The following is a 27,250-nucleotide window of genomic DNA, read 5'->3' on the forward strand; positions in this document are numbered from 1 at the left end:
AGATGGACGTCAACACGGGTTGCCATCGGTGGGTTTAAATCTTTAAATCACATGAAGGATATACAGTTCAAAATAGATTCTCCCATTTCCTTGTTGATGCGCACAATAAGAATTAAAGAAAAGGGAAGAGAAGCTGGAAAAAAGAGAAAGTGCGGGGGGGCTTCAGTTCGGAGTTACTCAAGCACAACATGCACTGAAGTGATCCCCGTCCATCCCAGACCCACGCGGACACGGACTGCATATTATAGTCTACAGCAGACAGAAATCCGGTCCGGTGCAGCCCCCTAGGAGAGAAAGCAGGCACACACGCACGCACATACAGATCGCGGGGGTGAGGAGGGGGGAGAGAAGAAGAGAGAGTGTGTGTGTGTTTCTGAGAAAGAATCTGAGCCACTTCCACCTGCCTGTGCTGGAGAACGATAATAACAACTAGCTCTGCTCTGGATGGATTTACCGTCCCTCCCTCCAAGCATCGCGGAATTTCATTCACAAGACAGGTGACTGTAAACCACTCTGCCAATAAATATAGAGCAGAAGGGAGGGAGGGGGAGGTGTGTGTGTGGGGGGGGGGGGGGGCGGGGGAGACAGAGAGGTCAGATGTTTTCCCTTTCTTTTCTGTTGGAGGTGCGTGAAGAGAAGGCGCACCTGCGAGAGTGTCTGCTGCACTCTTCTTTACTGAGAACTCAAATTGGGGTGCCGCTGTTGCTGTTTGGCTGAGGCTGCCTGCACTTTACAGACTCGACCAGTGGACAGGGGGGGGGGACGGGGAAGAGAGAGCGAGAGGAGGGGTGAGCGAGAGAGGGGGTGTGTGTGAAACAGAGACTGGATGGATCCCTCTCTTCCTCTGGCACTCCACAGGCGCTCATTCATTTATTTAAGCCTGGCCGACGACAGCATGCCAAACGCAGACTCCAGCATCAGAGCTCGGTCAGTAGGCTCTAGCATCCTCATCTATGAAACTGTCTCTCATTCTTTTTAGTCTTTTTGTCTCTTCTGTGTTCACGCATTTACACGAACGCGCGCATCTAAGAAGCAGGTACAGTCTTAATAAACAGCAATTCTCCTCTCTTGTCTTTTTCTCGCGCAGACAGAGACTTTCCAACAGAAGACAGCAGGAGTGAGACCCCCCTCCTCTTCTCGCACCGCTCCGACAACGTTCCTACCTGCACAGCCTCCCAGCAGGACTTGACTTGGCGCTCATCGGACACCGCCGACACCCAGGACCAACGTGGGAAAAAAAACATTTATGGGCCCCAAACCTCGCGAGGCCCCCGGGATGGCGTGCAGCGCGTGCTACTACCTGGTTATCAGCTCCACACACCTGAGTAATGGACACTTCAGGCGCGTCAAGGGAGTCTTCAGAGGACCTCTGTGTCCATCCGCAAACAGTGACTCACCGGTAGGACAGCATACAGGCTCTGACAGATTTCTCTAGATGTGTGTGGGTTTGAGCAATCAAGTTTGAAAGAGTTCAAGTGAAGTGTTTTTTTTTCCCTCTATTTTTGGAGATATGGGATTTATAACGTATGTAAAGTTAAGTGATGTCATAGGAAGTCCAAGTATAGGGAGGAAAATGTGTGTGTGTGTCCGTGTGTGTAAACTGTGGGAGAAACACTCAAGTGCCCAGCAGACCCAGCCGTGCTGTCATACGGTACTGAATAGGTGAATATTTCTGCAGAGGATGATAATTTCCTGAGCCTTAAGGAGATTTTTTGATTGGGGGGGGGGGGGGCAGGAGATGTGAATATTTTAAACTTAGGGAAAAAAATTGGTGTATCCAACCATGAAGCCATTGTCCCTCCTTGCCCCCTTCTCCCTCTCATGGCTATGGGAATTAAACGAATCAAATTACATTAGTTCTTTGAGGAGGAAATGAGTTGCCCTGACAAAAATAGGCCTAATTACCTGGGGAGTATTTGTACGTGTTTGTTTTCTCTCTCTGTGTGTGTGTGTGTGTGTGTGTGTGTGTGTGTGTGTGCGTGTGTGTAAGAAAGAAAGAGAGAAAAACCAGTCTAGGCTTGTAGAGTATAGTTTCCTGACCTTTCCACGCTGCTCATGATTCCTTTGAGCCAAGAAACTGGCATTCAGTTGTAAACTGTCTTTCAGTGTATTTGAGGGTCTGTGCATGTTTGTGTGCACACCTGTATGGATAAAGGAATATGTGTAGTAGAAAGGGTTTTTAAAAAAAAAAAAAAAAAGAGTAAGCGTAAGAGAGCAATGAAAACAAGGCATAGAGAGAAGCAAAAGAAATGGCAGCAAATGTAAATATGTATGTGATATTTTAGACCGTGTGAATTAGGGTGGTCTCTGCATCTCCATATCTCTCGCCGTTTGTAGCCTACGTTTTGCGTTTTGTGTGTTGTACATCCAGGAGCTGCTCCAAGGGTCTCTGGTAATCACACATTATTCATGAGCTCTTAATGTGAGACGAGACAAACTGGCGGAGCTGATGACAAGTTTGATGAGAAAGGAGGAAAGGAGCAGCTGGTATGTGTGTATAAGTGCGTGAGTGTGTGTGTGTATGTGTGTGTTCATACTGAAGTCATTACCAGTCTGTCATGTTCGGCCCGCGTTCACTGTGTGATGGGAATGAGCGAACAGTGTTGAGCAGACACAGTCAGACTGGCAGAGATGGTGCAAGGAATATTCTTGCAAACTTTTAAACACACGGAAATGATTTCTGTGCGTCTGCCACACAGTTTAGATTCAGCATGCGCAGCACATGTTTCCATTTCTACAAATTAGGGCTTCTTCTGTTGTATTTGATCATTTCTCAGAACCCTCTTATCTTCTTGTAAGATCATTAAACACTCAGTCTTTATTGCTCCTGCAACAAGTTTAACCTCCTCCCAGAAATCACTCTAAATTCTCAAAGGAACTCTTACTTGAATTCATTTGAAGCTTAATGACTATTTTAGGCATGTCTATATTTTTAGACTAATGAATGCATAGGCTCCCGGGCAGCCATTCTTTTCCAAATTCGGCATGTTATGAAGAATCGTTGAACTACTTGTCACTTGTTTGGGATAAGTAATCCGTTAGAGTGTAGTATGTCTTTTAAAGATTTGTCAAACTTTCATGACACACATAGGATGAGCTTACAGTTGTTTCCCGCACGCCAAAATCCGTTAGTATCCTCATCCTTAGCATTGAGAAAGTACGTGTGAAGCAGTTTAATACCAGATTATACATTGGGTGCAATTGGCCTAAGTATAAAGGATATATTGTATCCAGATATATGTTGTGTAATATCAGAGTAATTTAGAGGTTTCTGGAACAGTTCTGGTGCAGTTTTACCTTTTTCCAAGTTGTATGGAGGCGAGGAAAAACTCTAAAGAGGTCAAAGCTCCTGCAGTGGTTACGTAGTATATAGAACAACTTTACTGCGTGAATGACGCATATCACCTCCCAGGCTTCATTGGGGTTATTATGATAAAGGTTTAAAGCTAAGACATATCAGATGGTGGCAAGGATGTGTTCAAAGTTGCTAACTAATCAGTTTTATATGAATTGATGGACCCGTGGGCTATGCTGAGATCTCTGCTATGTTATAAAGTAAGACTCAGAGTGAAAGTTAAAAGCAACATAATGTCTTTTACCTGCACCCAAGCACAGAGGCTCTGTCTGGGTGCCCAGTCACTCAGCAATAAAGACAAAGAGGTGCGCCTCTCTCCCCGAGCGACTGCAGAACAATATTGGAAACAGATTTGTCACGAGGTGGTTAATAAGATAAAAAAGTGGAAGTAAAATGTCATTAAAACGTGCTTTGAGAGAGCAGCACTCAAGCTGAGATTGGATACATTTCCGCATTTAAGGAACAGATATCACATCACAAAATCAATAAGTAATAAACAACAACCCATTTGATTCTCTTTTCAATAAAATGCTAATAAGCTGTAGGTTTATATGTGTATATACAACAAACCTAAGCCATTATGATATTGGGAGTTTTCACCCTTTTGAAAATTCACATTAAAATAGAAACACACAGGTGCGATCCTGGCAAAATGCTACTTGATTTATACCATATGATAAAAGCAGAAACAATATGAAAACAGCAAAACTGCCATCATCATTTTATTATTCACACCTGGGATTTACCTGATGTGATACGGCATCATGGCTTCAGCATAAAAGCCCCATGATTATAAATAGTTGAACTGTTACAGTGAACCATCAAAACAGATATGACACTGAAAATTAGGAATCTCTACAGGCCACATTTCAAATCTGTAACCCTTCAAATATCATCAAAAAGAAGAAATCCCATCAAAGAAAACCATTCAAGCAAAAAACATGAGCAGCAGCTGCTCTGAAGATTCCCTTTCACCCGTAGTATACAGTAGATTCAAGCGTTCCTGACAAAAAAAAAGAAGAAAGAAAGAAAAAACATTGAATCCATAGCAGCTTACAGGCTTAACTGTAGCTGACCTCCATGTGAACAGACAGAGACAAGTAAAAATAGAAGTTAGAATTTTACTGAATACATTTTTTAGACTACAAGCTCTGTTTTTCAGGTGTTATTCATGGTACGAAGGACATCATTTACCTCCAAGGCCATGTCCAAACTAATGAACATAAATCTACATGTGGAAAGTTCAGCAAAACGCTGGCCAAGCATGTTTAGAAGGTCAAAAAAAAACCTCGCTTTCAGATTTATCCATATTAGTTTAGACAAGGCTCGAGCCTGTCAGCATGATACAGAATCTGCGGTCGTGGTCAAGGAGTTCAAATGTGACTGCCTGCGTTAGGTGAAAGTTAGCCCTTCAGTCAGGAACCAGTGAATTGAACGCATCTCTTCAAGGTGGTTAAACATGCTGAGCAGCATCTTTTGCCCCCGTCCGTCCTGTTGTAGGGAACGCCACGCCAGGCAGAACAGCAGACGCTCTTTGATTTAGCTCAGATCAGTTGACTACAAAGGATTTTACAGCTGGGATTTGTCAGGAGTAACTTCTTGTGTCTACACTTTGATAAGGCGGCATTAAGCAAACACTGGGTGCCAATCAATGCACACATTGCCCCCTTTTTTACCACAAAAAAAAGAATTGTGTTTGTTAAAATCCTTTTGTTTTGTTGCTTAGTTAGCATCCACACAGTGTAGCATGGGAGATCTAGATTGGGATTTTATTTATTACTACTTTATTGCTACCAATTAGTCACTGCGATAGGCCCCTTGGATGTTTCTAACTTTCGGATCCTGCATGTATATTAGTACTTAATCATCACTGATGAGTCACTCCTAAATCTCTTGTTAACACCTCAAAGGTTTTTTGGTTTTTTTGGTTTCGGCGTCAACATTGAGGGAGGACAGCAGGAGCGAAAAGGTGTGTGCAAAGAGGACAAAGTCATGCATGATGCTTCTCTCAGTTCCAATGGATCCAAACTGTCTTTCTCTCGCTTTCCTTTACACACACACACATACACACACATTCACGGCTATAATATTCTACTAGAAGTGGGGGTGGACTGTGTGTATGTGTGTGTATGTGCATACTTACAGTTCATCCCCTGAAGACCACTTTGATGTATATTTCACTGCCGTTGCAGGAAACAGATCACTGGCTATCCAGCACGGTGTCAAAGTGAGTGCCAATGCGGCAGTGTGTGTGTGTGTGTGTGTGTGTGTTTGTGACTCCACATTTGCTCCCCCCTGTTTTCATTGATTCCACAGGGAGCTGAACAGTGTTTATGTAAATGAGGTGGCATTTAAACATATGCCCCGAACAATTACCTTGAAACAACTGTTTAGCTGCACAAAAACAGTGCCGTGTTCAGAGCGAGCCAAGTGGTTAGCTTTAAATATTAAGCCATAATAAGGGGACAGAGGTGAGATGAGCCAGCCGGTTGGCTATTTAGCTTGCTAGTTTTCTCGTGGACGCTAATGCATTCCACAAGAATCTAACCCAGGGGCCTTAAATGATGATCATAATAGTAAGTGATCCAGCCTCAGTGTTAAAAGGACTCAGAAGAGAGGATCAAGGTGGTAATTGCGGTTCAGCAAATGTCAGAAAGAAAAAGAGTTAAACGTTAGCTTGAGATGAAGAAATGTCTGTGAGAAAAGCTCAAGAGCAGCTGTTGACTTGCTGTGTTGTCACAGCTGCGGAGTCAAGGCTCTCTTTGCTGCAGTCGCTCACACAAAGTCTAATGTTATTGCACACATACACGTGCACACGCACCAAGTCAGCCATTAAGTGGCATTAGAGCCGTTTGAGAGTGAGCAGGTGAGTGCTGCTGAATGTGAAAGTTCTGTATGACTGGACCATTCCTGCTGACCACTGCAAAGTGCTCCCACTGATCACCGCTAATGTCCTCCATCACAGTTTACGCTCAACACTCTGGAGAGTGTGTGTGTGTGTGTGTGTGTGTGTGTGTGTGTGTGTGTGTGTGTGTGTGTGTGTGTGTGTTGGAGAGAAAGGTGGATAATTGGGACAGATGGGTGAGATAGGATGAAAAGAAGGAGGAGGGCGAGCAGGAGAAAGAGACAGTTGGCATCGATTTTAACACTCTCTCAAGCCTTTATTGACATTTCATTTAGCTAATGAATTCATTAGTGCTTCATAGCATAATAACCTCTACTTGATAACCAGGATGATTCCCCAGAGGAATAGTGCTGCCTATACTCTGCTGCTTCTCTATTTTCTGGCTCTTCCAGTTTGATTCTCAGCTTTCTTCATTTTATTTTTTTTTATTAATCCACCTTAGCTTTTTTTCCTTCTACCCTGCAAGTTTCTTCCCTGTTTGTTTGGAATGCATTGTGTAGCTTGTAAATGAACCCAGCGTCTGAGGTGACATAACCTGCCAGTCTCTTAACAACAGCGCAGCGTGCCCTCAGGAATGGAGAAATGAAGGAGATGCAAGATGTTTGAGCATCCTCAGCCTTTACTTATCTGTAGGTGCCTTTGTGCTTCTACTCCTGTGTGCGCGCTAGCTTTGTGGCGCTTGTTCATTGGAGATGGAGATGATCTTTATATATTTTACTGACAAGTCTTTATTTGTGCATCTTTGACTTGCTACCTCCTGACACACACACACAGATGTACACACACGCACACACAGCTTTGACTTGAATGAATTCAACGACCATTTGAACTTCCACAAAAAAAGTATTTTTCAATCACAAAACGTTTGATGATTCATCCCCGAGAGATTGTATTTTTACACATTTACAACCTTCCATTTGGACTAAAAGTTCTACCTGACCTCTTTATAATTTGGAAGAATTTATTAACTCCAGTTTGGGTCCGATGTCTATGGCTTCGAGGGCAAAGATGCCTGCAGGGCTGATTTAACCTGCAAGGGCTTTGCGTAGGAGTGTGCGAGCATATCTAGAGGGCAAAGAGTGGCTGAGCGTTTGGTAATAGTTGTGGTAAAAGAATAGCGAGGGCCTCTCGTGCTGATTTTATAGCCACAGGATGAGCAAGCATCTTTAAAGCACAGATCTTGGCATTATACGCATGTTGTGGGAAAGACACAAATTCTGTAGACTCATACGTGTCTGCTCACAGGCACAGCAGATGGCCAAGCTCTCATTCTGTATATTACCTGGGGACAGATGTTTGTCTGTGTGGTCATTAGTGATCACAGCTTCAGATAATCACCTGGAGACACACCAGCACATAAACACACACTCACGTACAATTAGTGAGTGTTTGATAATTACTGGATGTTTGATGAACCATCTGGAACAGCAGCTCAGGCGGAAATTGAAAGACACGCTCATAACAAAATCATACACACAAATACCCAAATCATAGTAATCAAACGTGTATCATTGAGCTTGTGCTAGAAAAAAAATATATATGTGAAATTGCAAAAAATAAACTAAGACAGGTGAGAGAAGAGAAGATGAAAGCATTTTTGCTTCACAGTCATTAGGATGTCACGTCTCATTCTGGGTTCGGTCTTATCCTCTTTAATTCCCTTGACATGATTTTCTCTGAAGTATAAACTTTGCTCCCCGCCCACCCTCCCTTTTTTCTTTTAAACTATAATTTGCAGCTAGCTTTTGTCTTCCCCTCTAACCATTTCTCTAGCCACTACCTTTGCTCTCAGCCCCTTCTCCCTGACACACCTCTTATATCCATCTCCTATTGCTTCTCAACTCATCTCTGAAGCCCATTCATTTTTTAGCAGGTCAAAGGTTCATCTGTTTAGGCGTTTGAATTGTGTGTGTATGCGTGTGTGTGTGAGAGAGAGAGAGACAGAGGAGGAGCGATAGGTATGCTGTGTGCGTGTTTGTGTGCATATCTGTGTACAGTATGCCTGTACGGGAGCGTGTGGGTGATGGGAGTAATATTGCAGTAGCAATATTGCTGAAAAATCCTTCAAGGGACGAAAGTGCAGAGAGGGTGCGCTTTATTTGATGGTCGGTTTCTCTGTTCTTCAATAACCTCCGTTTTACTCCTCTGCCTTTTATTCTGCCACTCTACCTGGATTCATTCTTTCATATAGGTGATGTAGCTGCAACTCGCTAAATACAGCCTGCATATTTACATGTGCATTGCCTTACAGAAATTTGCACCTGCACTCTTGATTACCTGCGTGCGTTTTGGCTGCTGACACGGAGGCCAGGGTTAAGAGCAGCTCAGACAAATTAATTATCTCTCCTCTGAAGAAGGGATGACTCACTGAAAGAGAGGCTATGAACCAGCACCTCCCAGTTGAGCAGAAGCCCTGGAAATTCTCCCAGCTTAACGGGGAGCAAGGGGCTCCTTCTGAATAAAGCAACTTGGATTTCTTTCACAGCTTGATCTTCACATCTTTTTTTTTTCTCCACTTTTCATGTGCATAAGGGTGATTTATAAAAATAACTACGACTGAAAGAAATCGAGCAGGCACTTTGCATTTAGAGATCAAAGTGGCAGAGGAATTTTAATGCATATGAACAAGTTTTACTTCCCTGGATTCGTTGACATAAGATCAAGGCTTTCATGTTGTGCTTTGCTGTGCCTTGAACAGAATAGGCTGTTATGGTGCACTGCGATCTATGTGACTTATACTGGTGTACTGCTGGTACGCCAGTATAGTCACATAGATGGCTCAAAGTCATACCACATATTAAATTAACGGAGTGACTTAGATTACTGTAAAACATATGAAATTTAAAGGTTTCTCCATTGTCTAGAAAATAGGGATGTAGTGCTCTGCTATCAAGTTGCTATGATGGCACATGTACAATCGATCTAGTACAACATGGTTAGAAACCTTTACTTACTGAAAAAAGTCATTGTTGGGATCAAGGATTCAGAACGTTGAAAAGGGTATTACTGAGCTATTACCTTTCTTTTAAAGTCTCTGTGAACCTGATAAAATCATAGTACAAGCAGGGCAAAAATACATGTAGTATTATCATAACATCATATGAAAGTCCATGTGTGTTCATTCTTATGTGCTCTCATGTTTATGTATTACAGCAGATAGGACCTACTAGGACATTCTGATAGTGCAGTCGGTCATGCATCAGTAACAGTGCATCGAATTATATCAGAGTTACCTCCACCAGCAGCGTGAGCCATGATGCAGACACTAATAATTCATGCCGTTTGCTTGCGTCTTCATATCAACAGTGATGGAGCAAACAACCCGCCGTAATTATCATGAGCAGCTGTCACGGCGAGTGAGAGGAGCCGTGTGGAGGAAATGAAGGGGGATCCAAACGCAGGCAGTAGTGGAGAGGTGAAGGTGGTTTATTGAACACAAAATGAGGACAAACAGCAAATGGAGCTCGAACTAAACTATACAGGGAAACAGCTAAACTATAGCGCAGAAACCAGAACATGAACATGAAGCAGGGCGAGCAGAAGCAGACGATGGTTAACAGCAGGGTGAACACACGAGCGAGACACGGTGGTTACACAGACGGACCAGCAACTACAATGACGGAGGACACGACTTAAATACACACAGAGAAACACGGGAATTACACACAGGTGGTGGACACAGCTGGGAATAATCCGTAAGACGAGACAGAGGTAAAACTGAACACTCACATAAGACGCAGACCTTCACAATAAAACATCACACGCAGGCTCGACATAGAGAGACAGACAGGAAATGACATATGAAACTAAGCCCACATCTTAAACCCAGACAAACAGAAACATGGAACTCTCATAATAGACATCATATTCATCACCATAACACGACAAGAGAACAAGAACACAATCCCTGATGCAAACTTAAATCAAAACACAATAAACTCAAAATACAGAACCGTGACAGCAGCAGCATTCCTGCGTTTAGCAGATTGGAGATGGCAGGCGCTCAGCTTAGCATTGTGCAGAAATGCCCTGGCTGCGTGCTGCAGGGATGGCAGGATCACAGTGGTCTACGAGCAGCCTCCAGCTACGCACTAGGCCTTGGCTAACGGCTTCATGGGCAGTGTGCCTGTTTCCTCTGTCTGATTGTGCATGTATGTTTGGCATGTTTGTGTTTCAGCATTTTTGGACAAGCCGCCCCTGGGGTGGGGGGGGGCTTTCTTACCCTTGCTGTGAGGTATATTCTTACCCTGTAGTACTGGATTAGTTTCAACAGTGAATGGGAAGACATGGAAACAGCAGGAGTGGAGGTGAATGGAGAGGGGAGGAGAGGAGATGAAGGGAAACCCTACAACGATGAGAAGAAATATGTTGGTGGAGTGCGTGTGTGCCTGCATGGCGTGGGTGCTCATCAGTTTCCCTAAGATTCCTCTGCCATATAACCCAGAGGCAAACTCAAACTCTGTAAGATCTATTTCTCTCTGCTTGTTTTTGTCTCCTTGTCTTTCACTCTCTCCTCTCCACTTACCTATGCATTGTTATACGATTGTTTAGCTTGAGTGCAAAACATGGTTGTCTTTCAGGAAAGGCAACACATGTTCTGTGCAGTCCATGGGATTTTGAGCATATTGTCTTTAATCACTGGGTATTGTAGGGTTGCAGCTGTTGAGTGCTATTGTCATGTACAGTATAACCTTTATGAATCTGTATTCACAGCTCAAATGAACTTGGCTCTTCAAGGTATGACACAAATGAGGTTTTTTGGGGAGGTTTTTTTGCAGAAAGCATTAAAAATTGTATGAGCCATGCCCATCAGAGAGCAAGCCAACATGTATGAACTTTGTGTATTTGGCTGTTTGTGGGTGTGTGTTTGTGTTTATGCGCAAGAGTGTGAAAAATAGCAGCGTGTGATTTATGTAAATGAGTGTCATTGGCCGAGGAGAAGGCAGAATTCCCAGGCCTGATGAGTGGCTTAATGATTCATCAGCCTGGCTGAGGCAGGCATCAATAATGGATGACAGAGTGGGTCATGCAGGATTGCTCGCCCCTTGATTAAAGTGCTCCACAGCTAAACGCCTCACTTCCTCCCTCTTCTCACCCTACCTTCTATAAGGATAAATACAGAAGTGTGCGGTACATGCACATGCACACACACACACACACACACTTGTGCATGTGGTCACACACCTCTTCCTCAATCTCTTTCTGTACAGCTTAATGTCATCTCACCTCTCACATGCTTAATAAGCTCTCATCCCCTCCTCATCTCCACACTCTGTTTCTTTGGTCTTAATCCAATCATAGTGAGTAAAAGAGGCAGAGAAAGGGGTAGAGAGCGAGAACAAGAGGGGGGAAAGAAGAAGATGGAAAGTGCAGGAGAAAAGAAGAGAAAAGCACAAATTAGGGCTTTATGATTTGTACAGAAATGGAAACCTTCTCTCTGGAGATAAGACAGGAACATAAATGTTCCTTCTTTACCCACAACACACAGAGTGGAAGGAGCCATTCTGCCTCTGTCTCTCGCTGTAAGCTCTTTGTGGGTGTGACAGGACAAATCTCTGTCTATTAGGGGACATAAACCTCTAAACCCTGAGCTACACGGCCATACATACTAATGCAGCCGTACTGAGGGCTGGATACAAGTTAGGAATGATAGCACGGGACACCCAGAGAAAGAAATGAATGTGGCAAGCAGGATGTTGAAAGCAGAGAAGAGAGTCCTGACGGGATTTCAATCCTGGCCAGCTCCAGGTCTTAACTGCTACAAAATCATATAGCACAGCAAAACCAGCTTTCAAAAAGTTGGACTGTTGTGCATGACAGAGCAATTCACTCAGCTGGCGTGTAAGTCCCCAGACAGTCTCCAATTTCAGCCTCTGATCTGTAGTATCTCTAGCCATCCATGCACTCGCACTGTAATGTGCCAAAGAAAAGATCACTCACTTATTGGACACACTCGTGTTATCCTCTGATAGCACAAATGAGCCAACACACATACAGTGAAACACTCACCTACATGAAAACTTCAAAAGAATCCGGAAGCACAATGTCTGAAAGAAAGCAATCATTCCTCAGCGACTCTTTCCTCGCGCGTACTCGCCACTCATCTTTGCAAGTTTCTGACTTGGCGAGACTTAGTCGAGCATTAAGAGTAGTGCGTAATCTTCGATCATATCAATCCTCTCTTTTAAATCTGTCACTTCCCAAACTGATTACCTTCATCTCCTTAACTTGTCTTTCACTCTAATCTGTATCATCGCACTCTGACAGATTACAGCCCTTGTTTGATCCCTTTAACAGATCCTCCTCAATCCCCTTTGAAGCAGTCAGTCAGCTGCCTTGTCTGGAGTGTGATTGACAGCACACGAGTATAAAGAAAACGTGGGTGTGTGTGTCTGCTTTATGTTTGCAGGTCTAATAACTTAACAGTGCTGTATATCCATTTATCCATGCAGAGTCTTCAGTTGTGTCTGTAATTTAAATGTCAAGAGTGTATCGTCCATATATTTCTACTTTTTTTTCTTTCTGCTATCTGGGAGGAGAAAAAAAATTAATTTTGGAAGTGACATTTAGCAAGAGAGGAGAAAAGCCTAATAAGCCCAAGGTTTGAAAGACATATGACTGACAAGTGTTTTTAGTGCATAAAGAAGAACCAATAAGGAGGAAAAAATTTGGAGGAAGAAAAAATATAAATAAAAAAACTGACAGAAATGGTGGGTGGAGCAATCAGAGAGAAAACAGTGAAAGAATAAGAGATCATCACATCTCACCAGTCTATCCTTCTAAAGCTCTTCTGATATCATTTTCACCCCTCAGAGCAGCTTTGGAGAGAATCAAAGAGGAAAACAAGAGTTGCCAAAAAAAGAGACGGCACACAAAGCATTGACAATATACGCATTTAGAAACAGCAGAGACGACGGGTAAAGTTCAGCTCACCCACCATTGTTCTCACCATCCTTTGTCTCCCTGTAATTGGTATATGATTTTCGTTTTGATGTGCAGTGAAAGAACAGGAAGGGAATCTTTGTCTTTTTCACAGAAACAAATGCAAGTCCTTGAAGAGCACAGCGAGTAAGTGAGAGGTAGGATCATAAAAAATACATTCAAAGCCACAGTGGAGACCACAGTTTGTAGAACACCTGGGTATTCCAGGAATTTACATGCAGGCGTTCACGCTTTTGTGTTTGTGTCTCCCAAAGAGCGCAAATTGAATTCACAAAAATCCTAGAAAGCACCTATGGGTTATGTTTGTTCAAGTGGCGAAAATGTCTTAAGATGTCCTCTGCTTTTTGTGTCTGTAAGCTATGCTCTACCCGAGTGAATCAGTTTAACTCATGCCGCACAAGCCAGAGGCTAAGTTCACATTGTATTCAGGATAGTATGAACACAGAGAGATTGAGTGAGGAGGGTGGCGATGTTGAGAGGTGGACAGATTTTAAATGTGGGCACAGAATAGGATTGATCAATGGTAGAGCGCTTGAATAACTCCGTGAAAACAAGGTAGCCCTGTTGAATAGGGAGGAGAAATAGAGAGAGACAGAGGGGATGAGGGCAGGGAGGGGTGGACACATCAGCAGTGGGAGCTTTTTGGCCTTGCATTGTGATGGACAGGGAATTAAATTTTGATTGCTTGCTGAGTGATCGTTTGGTTGGGCCTTGTGACTAATCATAGATTTATGGCTTCAACAGGAGAGCACTGCAATTTGTCGATGCTACAGACTCCCTACTGTAGCCCGACACAAAAGCAGTGCAGCTATTTTGAGGCTTTTGAATAAAGTTCTTTTATTATTTTTTTTCCACTTCTTTTATGTTTGGGTGGTATTGCCTTTAAATCTATCAACAGAATATATATTCTTACAGATATGTTCAGACCAGTTTTTGCTTACAGCTGTAACATTGTTTAGAAATGTGTGAAAGCCAAACATACAGATAGACTGAAAGTATTTACATAGTAACAAATTCTAGGCTTTCTGATGTGCATTTTAATAAAACATAGACTGCAAAACTAGAATACTTGCTTCCAACTAGCTTGAAAGTCAAAATTTGCTATGGCCACTTTTATTCTTCAACACAGCCTGAACTCTCAAGCTTTTTTCATCATTTCTTTAAGTAGCTCTCAGGAATAGGTCTTCAGGCTTCTTGAAGGACTTTTAAAGCTTTTCTTTGGCTGTTTGCTGTCTTTTATTCTGCTCTTTGTCAGTATGATCCCACACTGCTTCAATTATTTTGAGGTCCGATGCCAATCATGACTGCAGGTGTTCCACTGTGTGTGTGTTTTTTATCCAGGTGTGCGTTTAGTGCAATGGCAGTGTGTTTTACATGATGCTGTCAACAATCAGGAGACTCTTTCCAGATGACATTGCATGATAGATCAAAAGCTGACAGTATTTTTTGTTGATTATTCAGTCCAGTTCTGACATATGACATAGAAACTGAACATTTAACAGTATTTCCTGAAAACCGTCTTTTGTCTGATCATTTCCTAATAACATTTACATTTACAATAATGGATTACACAGAGGTACGGAAAAGATTTCATCACAGCAGCTGTCTTTCTGAAAGAGCTGTAATTGAGTTTAAGGATATAATTCATCCACTGTTATCTTCTTCAGTGCCTTGCGCCAACACAATTCAGAGCAGCTATCTGAATGCTACTCCCACAGAGGTTGATTATCTTGTTAATATTTATACTTCTTCACTGCATACCACTTTAGATGCTGTAACTCTTCTGAAAAAGAGAAGTACCTGATTTCCTAGTGTAACTCTCAAACACTCACCTTAAAGCAGATAACTCGTAAGCTGGAGAAATCATTTCTTCACAAATAAAATTCTAACCATTAGAGAAAAACTTGCTCATAATCATCTCACAGATGTAACATTATGTACAGTTAACTTCAATAATTACTTCCTCCAAACCATCAACGTGTCTTTCAGACCTCATTCCTACAAGACTGCTCAAGGAAGTCCTGCCATTAATTAATGTTTCAATCGCAAATATGATCAACCTATCTCTAATAATCGGCTATGTACCACAGGCCTTCAAGTTGGCTGTAGTTAAACCTTTACTCAAAAAGCCATCTCTAGACCCAGCAGTCTTAGCTAATTATAGGCCAATCTCCAACCTTCCTTTCATATCAAAAATCCTTGAAAGAGTAGTTGTCAAACAGCTAACAGATCATCTGCAGAGGAATGGTTTATTTGAAGAGTTTCAGTCAGGTTTCAGAGCTCAGCACAGCACAGAAACAGCTTTAGTGAAGGTTACAAATGATCTTCTTATGGCCTCTGACAGTGGACTCATCTCTGTGCTTGTCCTGCTAGACTATTAGAACAATTAGAGCACGCTGTAGGTATTACAGGTACTGCACTGAAGTGGTTTAAATCATATATAATGAATAGACTTCAATTTATTCATGTAAACGGAGAGTCCTCTTCACACAATTATAGAGTTCCACAGGGTTCCATGCTAGGACCAATTCTGTTTGCATTACACATGCTTCCCTTAGGCAGTATCATCAGAAGGCATAGCATACATTTTCACCGTTATGCAGATGACACACAACTTTGTCTATCCATGAAGCCAGATAACACAAACCAATTAGTTAAACTGCAGGAATGTCTTAAAGACAAAAAGACCTGGATGGCCGCTAACTTTCTGCTTCTTAATTCAGATAAAACTGAGGTTATTGTACTCGGCCCTGAAAATCTTGGAAATATGGTTCCTAGTCAGATGCTTACTCTGGATGGCATTACCTTGGTTTCCAGTAACACTGTGAGGAATCTTGGAGTTGTTTTTGACCAGGACATGTGCTTCTATATTCAACTTCAATATTCCTTCAATATTGAACAATTATGTAGGACTGCTTTCTGCCATTTGCATAATATATTCAAAATGAGAAACATCCTGTCTCAGAGTGATGCTGAAAAACTAGTTCATGCATTTATTACTTCTAGGCTGGACTACTGTAATTCATTATTATCAGGAAGTCCTAAAAAGCCTCCCATTGATCCAAAATGCAGCAAGAGTACTGAAAGGTACGAGAAACAGAGAGCGCATAATAATAATAATAATGGATACTTTATTGATCCCCATGGGGAAATTACTTGTTTTTCTCTGCATTTGACCCATTCACTCAGTGAAGCAGTGGGCAGCCCACTAAGCAGGCGCCCGGGGAGCAGTGTGTAGGGACGGTACCTTGCTCAGGGGTACCTCAGGGTAGCCGTTAAGTGGATTCGAACCGCCGACCTTCCGATCATGGGGCGACCACTTTACCTACTGAGCTATCCCTGCCCCTGCCCCTGCATTTCTCCTATATTGGCTTCTCTTCATTGGCTCCCTGTTAAATCCAGAATTTACAATCCTGCTCCTCCTATACAAGTCTTGAAAAATCTTACTGACCTTATACTACCCTATCCAATCACCCCATTAGAGCTCTTTGCTCTCAGACCACAGGCTTACTTGTGGTTCCTAGAGTATTTAAAAGTAGAATGGGAGGCAGAGGCTTTCGTTTTTAGGCGCGTCTTCTGTGGAACCAGCTTCTAGTTTGGATTCAGGAGACAGACACCGTCTCTACTTTTAAGATTAGGCTTAAAACTTTCCTTTTTGATAAAGTATACAGTTAGGGCTGGATCAGGTAACCCTGAATTATCCCTAGTTACATCGCAACAGGTCTAGGCTGCTGGAGGATTCCAGTGATGCACTGAGTGCTTCTTCTTCAGTCACCTTTGTCATTCACTATGTGTTTATACACCTTTCTGTATTTAACTATTTGTTATATTCATCTCATAAATAATAACATATCATTGTTGGGGTTTTCTCTGTTTTCTTTGCATTATTGTAGGGTGCCGTAAAATACTTACCCTACTTACTTACCTTACAATATAAAGCGCCTTTGTTGTCATTTTGCATTATATAAATTTCATGTGTAATTTGTCATACCTCAGCCTTTTCTCCTCGTTTCCCTTCCTTAAGAATGGGTTCATCCACCGTCCACTGAGATCATTTCTGACGGTGTCAGATGGGCCAGATGCATCTCTCAGGTCCTGTGTCAGGTCTTTAATGGATTTTTTTTTGTTTCTGAAGGACATGATTTTCAGATACTGTTTATCTGCATTAGATATTTTTTTAGGCCTCTCACTTTTTCTTTTGTCCTCCACTTCTCCAGTTTCCTCATTTTTTGTGCGTCTAGACAAAACAGAGGTTCATTGTTATTGTGAATATTACATCCAATGTGTAATTAAAACTGGAATTTTATCCTTTCCCATTTTTCCTCATTCAAAGTCCATAGAGAGACCATACAAATGTGTTGTATATATGCTATATGTGTGTAAATATTTACTGGACTGAAATAGCAACAATTAAAAATAAGAATCAGATTTAAGAGTAAACATAAATGTCCATGTCAGCTACAATGGATGCAAAGAAATTAAGGATTGAATCTATTCTTTGTTTCAGAAATGGCAACAAAGGGGGCAGGAGAAATAATCAAATAAAATCTCTCGCTATTATTTACTTATTCAGTTTGGTTTGTGCATGCAGCTCAGCTTAAAAGGTCAGAAGGAGCGGTAACAATTTGTTATACTTCACGGTACTCACTGATGATGTCATGGTGTAGAGGATTGTGCTTTAGATAGTTACAGTTTACACACACACACAAACAATGAAATATGGCACACCTGACAGAAGTTTACTGGAATACACATTGTGCTTTTATTTGCTGGAGTCTCACTTTGTGAAATATTTTAGCCTTTCTACTTTCTCTTTAACAGAAGTCGCTGGTAGTTTGAGAGATTATGAAACTCACTGGTACTAAAACATCTGTCCTTTTGGCTGTGAAAAAGCCCTAATGACCATATGTATGGTCAACACATCTGTGATTTTGGCTGTGGTTATTCCATCTACTTGTTTTGGCCATACCTCTAACTGGCAGTAACGATCTGGAGTAAACAAAGATATACAAACACACGTACAAACAACATCAGACAGTTGCGCACAGACAAAAACACCGTAAAGCCTGGGCGTAGATTTTTCCACAGTAAATGGAAAAATGTTTGGGTAGCACAGAGCACGCAGGCATATTAAAGGCAGTCAAGGGAGATACATCGGGGCTGCAAATATCAGCTCATTAACGCTAAGCTATCCTGCTTGGCATGCATGTTTGTGCACAAAAATGTCTGCCACTGAGCTTTACAGGTCATTACAGTAATGAGTAATTTAGGCCTCGGGTCAACAACTGTCACCGGCTACCGAAAAAAATGCAGGAGTGTGAACGCATCTGACGGAAACACGTCACAGGAGCGCTTTAGACACAGGTAGAGAGAAAAAAGAGTGGCAGATTAATGTAAATGATTTGAGAGAGCAGAGCGAAGCACAAGGCAAAAAAAAAAAAAAAAACTTGCTGAATTATTTTTAATTTCAATTCATTTTTTTTCTGTTCATTGCCGTTGCTAAGTTAGGGTGATAATTATAGCGGAAGATAATTAAAGATTTAATTGGGCTTGATAAAACTTTTGGAATTGTTTATTGAATTGTTCTCAAAACCAGAGGTAACAATTAGAAGTTCTGTAAAGTCACATGTCTGTTTGTCATAGTTTATGCTTCTCACCTCGTCTCCTTTTCATCTCTTTACCGCTGAAACATCTAAAACCTCCAGAACAAACGAGAAGAAGAAAAAGATTTCAGCCAGTAAGAGAAAGAGAGAGAGCACTTTTGGATATCATGCTTCATATAGGCCATACACACATTCATGTGAATAACAAACAGGAGCATCAGCTGATAACATAGTGATCAGTCCTTTTATATAAGTCAATTAAAAGAACAACAGCACATTATTGAAAAATTAAAATATACTCTCTAATAGTAAGATTAAGGCATCATCACAGATGGCATGCATAAGCGAAGCGAAATTAGCAATAACGAGAAAACTGCTAATTGGCCTGTATTTTGTATGCTCTGTGTCTGCAGCTGCTCTGCGACGGTAAATTCTATAACAATAGTTTCTTCAAAGTTGGTCATACTCATCAAGTTTTTACCATATTTTTTCCTCCACCCCCTGCAGTAGAAGTTCTCTTCAGTGGAAGTTAATATATATGAACAGAGAGAATCTGTTTCTATCAGTTCTGTGCTACAAGGCTCGCTCTCGCTCTCTCGTCGTGGATTTATTATGCATGCACGAGTGTTGTTTCGCCCTATTTTTTGGATTTCACACTGAACCGGGATTGCGATTAAAGCTCGTGTTGCAGTGCTGTTAACAATTATCACATCTGATCAGTTACATTCGAGTAGGTCCGAGCCAAAGTGCCTCATAATTTTGAGGAGATGCAAAATTTGCACTTGTTTTCCAATACTGTTCAAGTGCTCTCCACTCGGATTTGTATCTATTCCCGTTCATTTTTAAGCACACTGACGAATATACAGAGAAAGGGAGAGGCAGAAAATAAATAAAGTGAAAAAGTACATGAAATGCTTCCGAAATTTGCAGTAATACAATTACAATATTTTTATATCAACATCTCTGTGTTGGCTGTGTGTATATCTCAGGGTGTCATGTGGTAAGTGTAAACATATTGCTTTTTTATTTGGCCATTCCACTTCTTTAGTCAAATAAAAAGGTGTTTCTTATCAAATTTAGTCTACAGTTTTAACTAGTGGGGCACAAAGTAGGTGCCAGCTTCAACAAATGCCAATATCCTGACCAAATGTCCAACTGGGTTATTAACAAATAATAACTATGTACAACATAACATCAAATAGCAACTTACAATAAAGCCTATTAGAGCTCAGCACATGCTCACAATCTGAAACAGCTGGTGTTCTTAGCACACACCCTAAGCAGGGCCACCATTAGGGAGTTTTCCCACTAAAATGTCATTGCAGATTGGCGAGGGATAAAATCTGTGGTCCCCCTTTGGGCCCGGGTCCCCAAGCAGCTGTGAATAGGCACGCCTATTCACGAGACAGTGTGACTGGCTTCATCCCTCGATCCTTATCAAAAATGAATGTTTTTCCTTCGACCATGCTCCACTTGGAAACTTCCCTGGCAGTGAATTCATCATGTCCTTGGAGGAGGTCATGATCTCTCCGCATATGTCTCACCCAAACAACCACTTTTGTTTTACATTAGATCAAAGAAGTGAATGGCTCTCAAAATAATGTTACAGTATAGCTTTAATATAATACCAGCGCAAAAGCCTGTAACCGTTCTTCATTCTATCACTGAGTTGAATCTACAAGAATGTTGTTCAATATTTAATTACAACTTACAAGAAAGTGACCAGTGAGGAGGGAGAAACAATTTAGCTCGAGGGCAGCAGGCAGGGAATGAGATTTTAATTCTTTATTATAATGCATTTGATTAAATCATAACAAACTGTCACGTCAGTCACGCAGACAACAAATTGTAAACGACTACAGACTATTTCTCCCACTGTTTACCACGCCGAGCATAAAATGAAAGCTTCAAGTAAAGTGTTTTCAGCCCGAGTTTTCTTTGATTTTTCAGAATACATAACCTCTCATACACTCTTACACAGACACCACATAAATTTGTTTTTTGACTCAAAATATTTGACTATCCTATTGAAATTAGCTCAAGTGGCTTTCAAAGAGTCATATTTAAGTTATAATATATTTCAGAGATATGCCACCAACTCCATTTTGTATTTTTAAAGGGTCCTAATTATTCTGCAAGAAGTTTCTCATTATGGCCTGCATGGTTTGCTGCTGTAATTCAGCTCAGTCAGTGAAGTATCCTATAGCTGTCTTTAGCTGGAAATCTTATTAATTAATTACTTGAAAACCTCATAAATTCATCCAGCTTCCTCTTTGTCCTTGACATGGTTCCACCTGAGTTCAATTCAATGTCAAGATGTAAGAGTTACATTATGGCACTGATAAGCATATTATCATATGGTTCTTTGATTTATGGTGCTGTTCAGCAGTCTTGAAGGTCAACTCAGAGATGAAGAATTTAAAAAAAACAATGTAGTTACAGTTATTTAAAAATCATCTCCACAAGCCTCAGTGCAGCATGTTCACTGCTAATGAGCATTTTTTGATTTTATATACCATAGGAGTCATCAAAAAGAAAAAAAGGGGCAGTCTGAACTGTAATGATGGCAGTGAATCAGAAAAGGTGCTGCCACAGTTTAAATCTCTAGAACTCCCAGACGTTCCCAAAAGGATATTCATGTTTGGGGGCATTTTTCATGAATATATTGTATATCATTAGTTTGCAGTGCACATATTCTCAAATGCTGACAAACCACGTCTGTAAAACACTTTAAGCGTGACCTGTTCATTTCCACAGCAGCTCAAAGACATTAAACTGTGTGTCTGAAACTCTGGTCATGGTCCAAAACGACTCCTATTTGTGGCACAATTTCAGTTATAAAAAGGGATAAATTGGCACTTCTCCTACAAACTGTGGATAAGCGCAAAGAAAAAGAAAAAAAGCATGGAAGCTCACAGCTCTGCACAAACACTCACACGCATAATCATGCAAACAATCAATGTCCATTCAGGTCTGCAGATACATCAGTTGTGCTTATTCTGCAAACAGATTCATGCCAGTGAGGTAAATTGAGGTCTAGATTAATTTGGCACCAGTATATCAGGTTGACACATTATGTGTGACTGTGCATGCATAAGTGTGTGTATAAGAGGGGACTAACTATGTAGAGGTGTTTCTATAAGAGTGCCTATAGTGGAAACTTGTATGAGATGTGAACATTTAAACCAAATGAAAGCTAGCGCGCTTGATTTCAGCATTCAGAAGAAAAATGGGCAACCTCTTGCCAAGATGCTTCTGACATAAACAAATGGCCTCCGAGTTGGCCCACGCACGCACACTTAAGTGCACGTTTCGGCTATGATGCGTTCACACCTTTTCTCATGTCTTTCTATGTATATTTTTCTCGTTGTTAAAAGTAATTATCCTGACAGAGTCAGAGAGGTGAGAAGAAAGGGTTTGGGAAAGGCAAGCGCACAGAAATATACAAAACCTCTCATGTACACACATCCACTGACATTCACTTACACGGTTCCTATGTAATCTTGCATAAGCCATACAGTTGACCAATTCACAGCATTCATTATCTCAATCTTATCACACCGGCAGCGCTCAAATGAGCACTGCTCCGGGTGATTGGATCATTTTCTTGCAGTGACTTAAGCCCGCGAGGCAGATCAATACCATGCACTCTTGGAACGTCACAGGATCAATGTATATTAGTTACCTTTGTGTTGATTTTAGTATAGGAGAGTCCTACCACCCTGTCCTTCAGCCTCCCTTACCCTTCACACATACTGGATAAATTCCTGCACAGCCAGAGGAAGAGCAAGTTATTTTGCAGGTTAATGTATGTGAGTAGAGTACCTGGATGTAGCAAATAACGCTTAATGATGATTGTTACTGGCAATAATAACGCTGAGGTGCTTGTGAGAGTCTGTATGTGTGTTTGTGATGCAGGCAGGGGTTATTTCTCCTCTTGCCTGCACTCTTATCCTCCCCTTCTTTTCCTCTCACCTCTGTTCCTGTGTGCAGGCATATTACGGAAACAAATTGGGGCCAATAGACTCTGTCACTGCCTGACCCGGGACTCAAACAGAAAAAAAGAGGATGCCAGAAAGGGAGAAAAAGGCAAATAGAGAGGATGAAAGGGAGTGGGGAGTGTGAAGTGAAAGAGAAGAAGAATGATTTGAAGGAGGAGCATAAAAAGGAGGGACGGAATAAGTGCTACAAAAGAGAGGGAGCGAGAGATAGAAGATGGACAGAAGGAAAGGAAAGAAGCAGAGAGAGAGAGAAAGAAGTGACAACCTCAAATTAAATTCCCATCATGTCAGTGTAGAACAGAATTCAATAGTGTTTATTGGCAGCCCCTAGCCTCAGGGAAATTACATTCTGAAGCAGAGCATGGCATGAATGCACACACTCCTCAACACACACACACACAGTCATACACAAGGAAGCAAACACATCTATTGTACACAACACTGTGCATGTATTCAGACCATAAAAAAGGCCCTCTGGCTGATGTGAGCATGCAGACAAGCGATTTACTCCCTAAGGTCCGTGTGCCATTTGCATAGCGGTTGTGTATCTGTATCTCTATCCATGTGCTATTTACCTGCATGTCTCTGTGTGTATTTGTCTGTACAAAAAGTCCAAGTTGTGCGTTTTAGATGCTATGGGGTTTTTTTTGTTTTGGGGGGGGGGGGGGGGGGGGTGTCATTTGTCAAACATCAGTTTCCTCACAGAGAGATTCAGACTATTTGCCATTTTAGCACATACACAAGTTTCTATTATAGCGGCTGTATTAAACGTGTCCCCCGGCTCAAGTTGCCATGAGCACAGGGCTTTGTCCAGCCTCCAGCAGTGGCAGCAAAGGCATCATGCATTAATGGCAAGCCGTTTAACAGTTTTATGCAGAGCACATGCGGAGGCTAATATTGCTGATTTCTCTGGGATGCAGATTTCCTCTAAATGGCTAACAATCTTCCATTCTTGATCCCCCCCCTTCCCACTCCCTGACTCCTCTTGCTCTCTATCTCTACCTCTCTAACCCTTTATATCGCTGTCTGTTTATGCCTCTAGCTTGAGTCTTTCTCATTTCTCTTTCCCAATCCGTCCAACACGTTCACTCATTCTTTCCATCTCTTTCTCCAGGAATGCACGGAGAGGGCTTTGGGTTGCTCGGTGGAGGATCTGAAGGCTCTTTTCTACTGTGAGCTGTGTGACAAGCAGTACCTCAGACACCAGGAGTTTGACAACCACATCAACTCCTACGACCATGCACACAAACAGGTACACGAGATGCACACATACACACTGTGTAGGGACACAAAAACTAACACACGGGTTCTCTCTCTCTCTCTCTCTTTTTTCTTTTTAACCGTATTTTCTTGTAGAGTTTAGGTGTGTTAGTATTATGCGTTTTGATGGAAAGCTGCTTTACATGTCCATGTCAGTCTGCCCATTGGGCACAGTTTCTCACCAGGTAACAGTAGGAGTGTGACAACCGCATCATTTCTTACAAGCACACATACTGAGGTGCCACACTTCAACTTGAAGAAAGCACACAAGCAAACACAAACAGCCTATACGCACACACCCAGCACTCCAATTATATTTTAGATTTCCAGTTGAACAGGCTGATATAAAATTAAATAGCCCACATTGATCCAGCACAGGGTAATTGAAGTCGTAGCACCTAAAGCAAATATCCAAAGACGCTATAATAAAAACAAGATAATAATAAAAAATGAGTCTCTAGTATAAATGCTATAGTAGAGTTAATAAAGTAACTGTGGTGCTGTATATACTAGACATACACAGTAAATAAGTATTTTGCTACAACAAGTTTTATGTTTACAGATATTAATAAATGGGTCATTTTGTCTGACAATGTGCGTTATAACTTTGCAAACTGGGCATGAATCAAAAAAGGTAATATTAATGGGAATTATCGGAAAGTAAAAAGTTATTCACAAAGCCTTTCTTATTGTGTGATGGCAAATAGGGACATTGTTATGACCCAATAGAGTTGTCAGTGATCTGACAAATGTTAAGAACTTTATCCAAGCAGCATGCAAAAACCAGGGCGAAGTCCAAAATTTTCTTGTACTTTATCTTGTTTCAAAACTTCTAGATTTTCAAGCAAAAAAAAGGGTGGGGGGTCATTTATCTACCTATTGATTTTTATCTCAAAGAAGTCAGACTGTGCATTCTTTGAAATACTGTAGCTCAATAGCAATGCCAACAGATGAATACTCACTTATAGCACCTTTTGTAAATGATCACATTTCTAGTAAAAACTCTACTCGGTTTACAAAAAACACTCAATCGATTGCAATCCACACAGCACCATCACCACAGGCTAAACACGGAAAAAGTCACCAGCATCATCACTAATGGGGCAACTTTCACTGACTGACTGGCCGGCCCGCATAGCCGGAGTTTTCCCCTCGAAGCTGAGAGGTTTGCTGGATGAAGGTTTGAAGCAAAAACAGCATGTTGTTTATTTTCAGTTAACACATCAGAAGCTGTTCAAAATACATTTTTCAGATATAGTTTAGAGAAATATTTGCAGACAGTGAGGTTAAGATAACAAATATTGGAAAGTTCGGTGTTCTTGATGGTGTCTTAGTTTTGGTATGCAGCTGAGATTCTAGGTCTGTGTCTTTGGCTGGCTTTCATTGTGTTGCACATATCAGAAAATCACCGATAACAGAAGTAACAGCACACTAATTTGGTAATTTGGAATCTAATGTCTCCGTGAACCAAATAGGGAGAATGATTTAGCAGAGCATTAAAAGCAAAGCAAATCTCCTAATTTTAGAAATAAGGTGATAGTACAGTGTGTAGTATGAGTGCTTAAAAGGGTCTCCAGGAATTTCCAGGAAAATTTCAACATAGCTTCTGAGTTATTACTGCATGAAAAATAAAATGACTATTTTAAACAAATACAACACAGTATTGCAGATGTACACCAGGCTTGTAAGCCATAAATTCATGATAGAATAGTTCTTTTTTACCTCTAGGCCAAATCTCAGAGCTGTTGATTTGTATGTCACTGGTACATAAAAATGCATCTAAAATTCACTTTATTCCTCAGCTTGTACTTCCTCCAAAAAGAAAAATATTCAGTACCAAATAACACAGAGCTATTAGTCATAGCTTAAGTATGATTCCATTATTCCAGTTTGGACAAGATAAGGCCAATGGACCATTAGAAAAAGCCTCAGCAGCAGGTTTTCTTCTGCATTCTGCGTTCACATCCATTTTCATACACAACCTCCACTCTGGACTAACAAGCTGTAGGTTCTTCTGATAGCTCATTCTCCTACAGCTATCTGTTGTCTTGCCAAGGCGTACACTTGCACGCGCAAACATACAGACATGCACTTACCCGTGTACACACTCATCTTCAAATGCAGGCAATTTCTCAAACAAGCCAAGCCGCTTCCCACTTCTGAACACCCACACTATGTATCATGAAATAAACATTAAATAAGACTGTTCCTCCTCTGTCATTGTTCTTTGAAAATAAATTGAGGCAACTGCAGGCCAATGTTAATGCTTTGTTTTAGCCAGCGGCAGGCACATGAAACGAGCTGCATGAGGCACTGAGCTGACAGTAGCCACTGGCGCTGTAGGAACACACACGCGCACACACACAAGTACAGAAATGCATGTACACTCTGCCCACAGAGCAGACAACAGATGAAATTCTAGCTGAAGACAGTTTCCCTGCAGGAGTATTGGCTTTGGAGAATGGAAGCTGATTGCGTTTGCTCTGTCTTCTTTCGCTGTCATCGATTCAGGGATAAACATGTCTGAATACAGGGCTTTATCAGCATTTACTGCTGATTACAGAAATTGCTCATTACAACAGAATTACACTCCCTTTTAAATAAAAGGCAATCAGCCCATTAGCATGGCCACTCAAATGCTACCTAAGAATACATCATCCTTCATTCTAGGGCCCTAGTGGATATGAATCAACTCTGACTCAACCTGAGCACTCCTTAACACATCTAAAGGAATATTGATCAAAGCTTTGACAGACGCATTGAGCTTCACAGCACATAGCAAGGCTTGCATGTTGGAGAGCAGGAACATCATTTCCTGCAGTTGGGGACATGACATCAACTTTGAAGACAAAAGTAGCCACTTTTAAAGTTGAAGTATGTCTGTCCTGTGTATTGAGCCAAAATGGTACTGTGTGCAATATTTGATTTGTCTCTAAATATAGTTTCAGGTCTGCCTGCAGTAGGACATGGTTTAAGAGAGAACAATAACCTGGAAGAGTGCAAATGCGGCAGGAAGCAGGAAGTATTTATCCTCATATATTTCATCTATTACAGACTGCTCTCTCTCTCAGGCATTGCCACTGACATTTACAGTACAACAACTCTTTTTTTATAGCACAATGCAGTGCAACAAATTTTTCATCCTTAGGCCTGCTGGCTCCATTCACAGTTGTTCATTATGAAT

General features: G+C 41.4%; 1 protein-coding gene across 2 annotated transcripts in view; it reads left to right on the forward strand.

Annotated features, from left to right (window-relative positions):
- Window positions 1-212: 212 nt before the first annotated feature.
- The window catches only part of znf804b (zinc finger protein 804B), a 34,465-nt gene continuing 7,427 nt past the window's right edge, over window positions 213-27,250 (forward strand). The window contains exons 1-3 of one of the 2 annotated variants that reach the window (XM_085292247.1): window positions 213-497; window positions 1,088-1,399; window positions 23,921-24,058. In XM_085292247.1, coding sequence (XP_085148373.1) covers window positions 1,247-1,399; window positions 23,921-24,058 — 291 coding nt within the window. In that variant the 5' untranslated portion in view covers window positions 213-497; window positions 1,088-1,246. Of the gene's footprint in view, window positions 498-808; window positions 928-1,087; window positions 1,400-23,920; window positions 24,059-27,250 lie in introns of those variants that run through there. The other variant, XM_085292246.1, reaches the window with a different exon arrangement.

The sequence above is a fragment of the Mchenga conophoros genome, linkage group LG11 (genome assembly GCF_057382185.1).
Source record: "Mchenga conophoros isolate Kocher_MC1m ecotype Shallow Benthic linkage group LG11, M_conophoros_male_GT1.1, whole genome shotgun sequence".
Classification (NCBI taxonomy): domain Eukaryota; kingdom Metazoa; phylum Chordata; class Actinopteri; order Cichliformes; family Cichlidae; genus Mchenga; species Mchenga conophoros.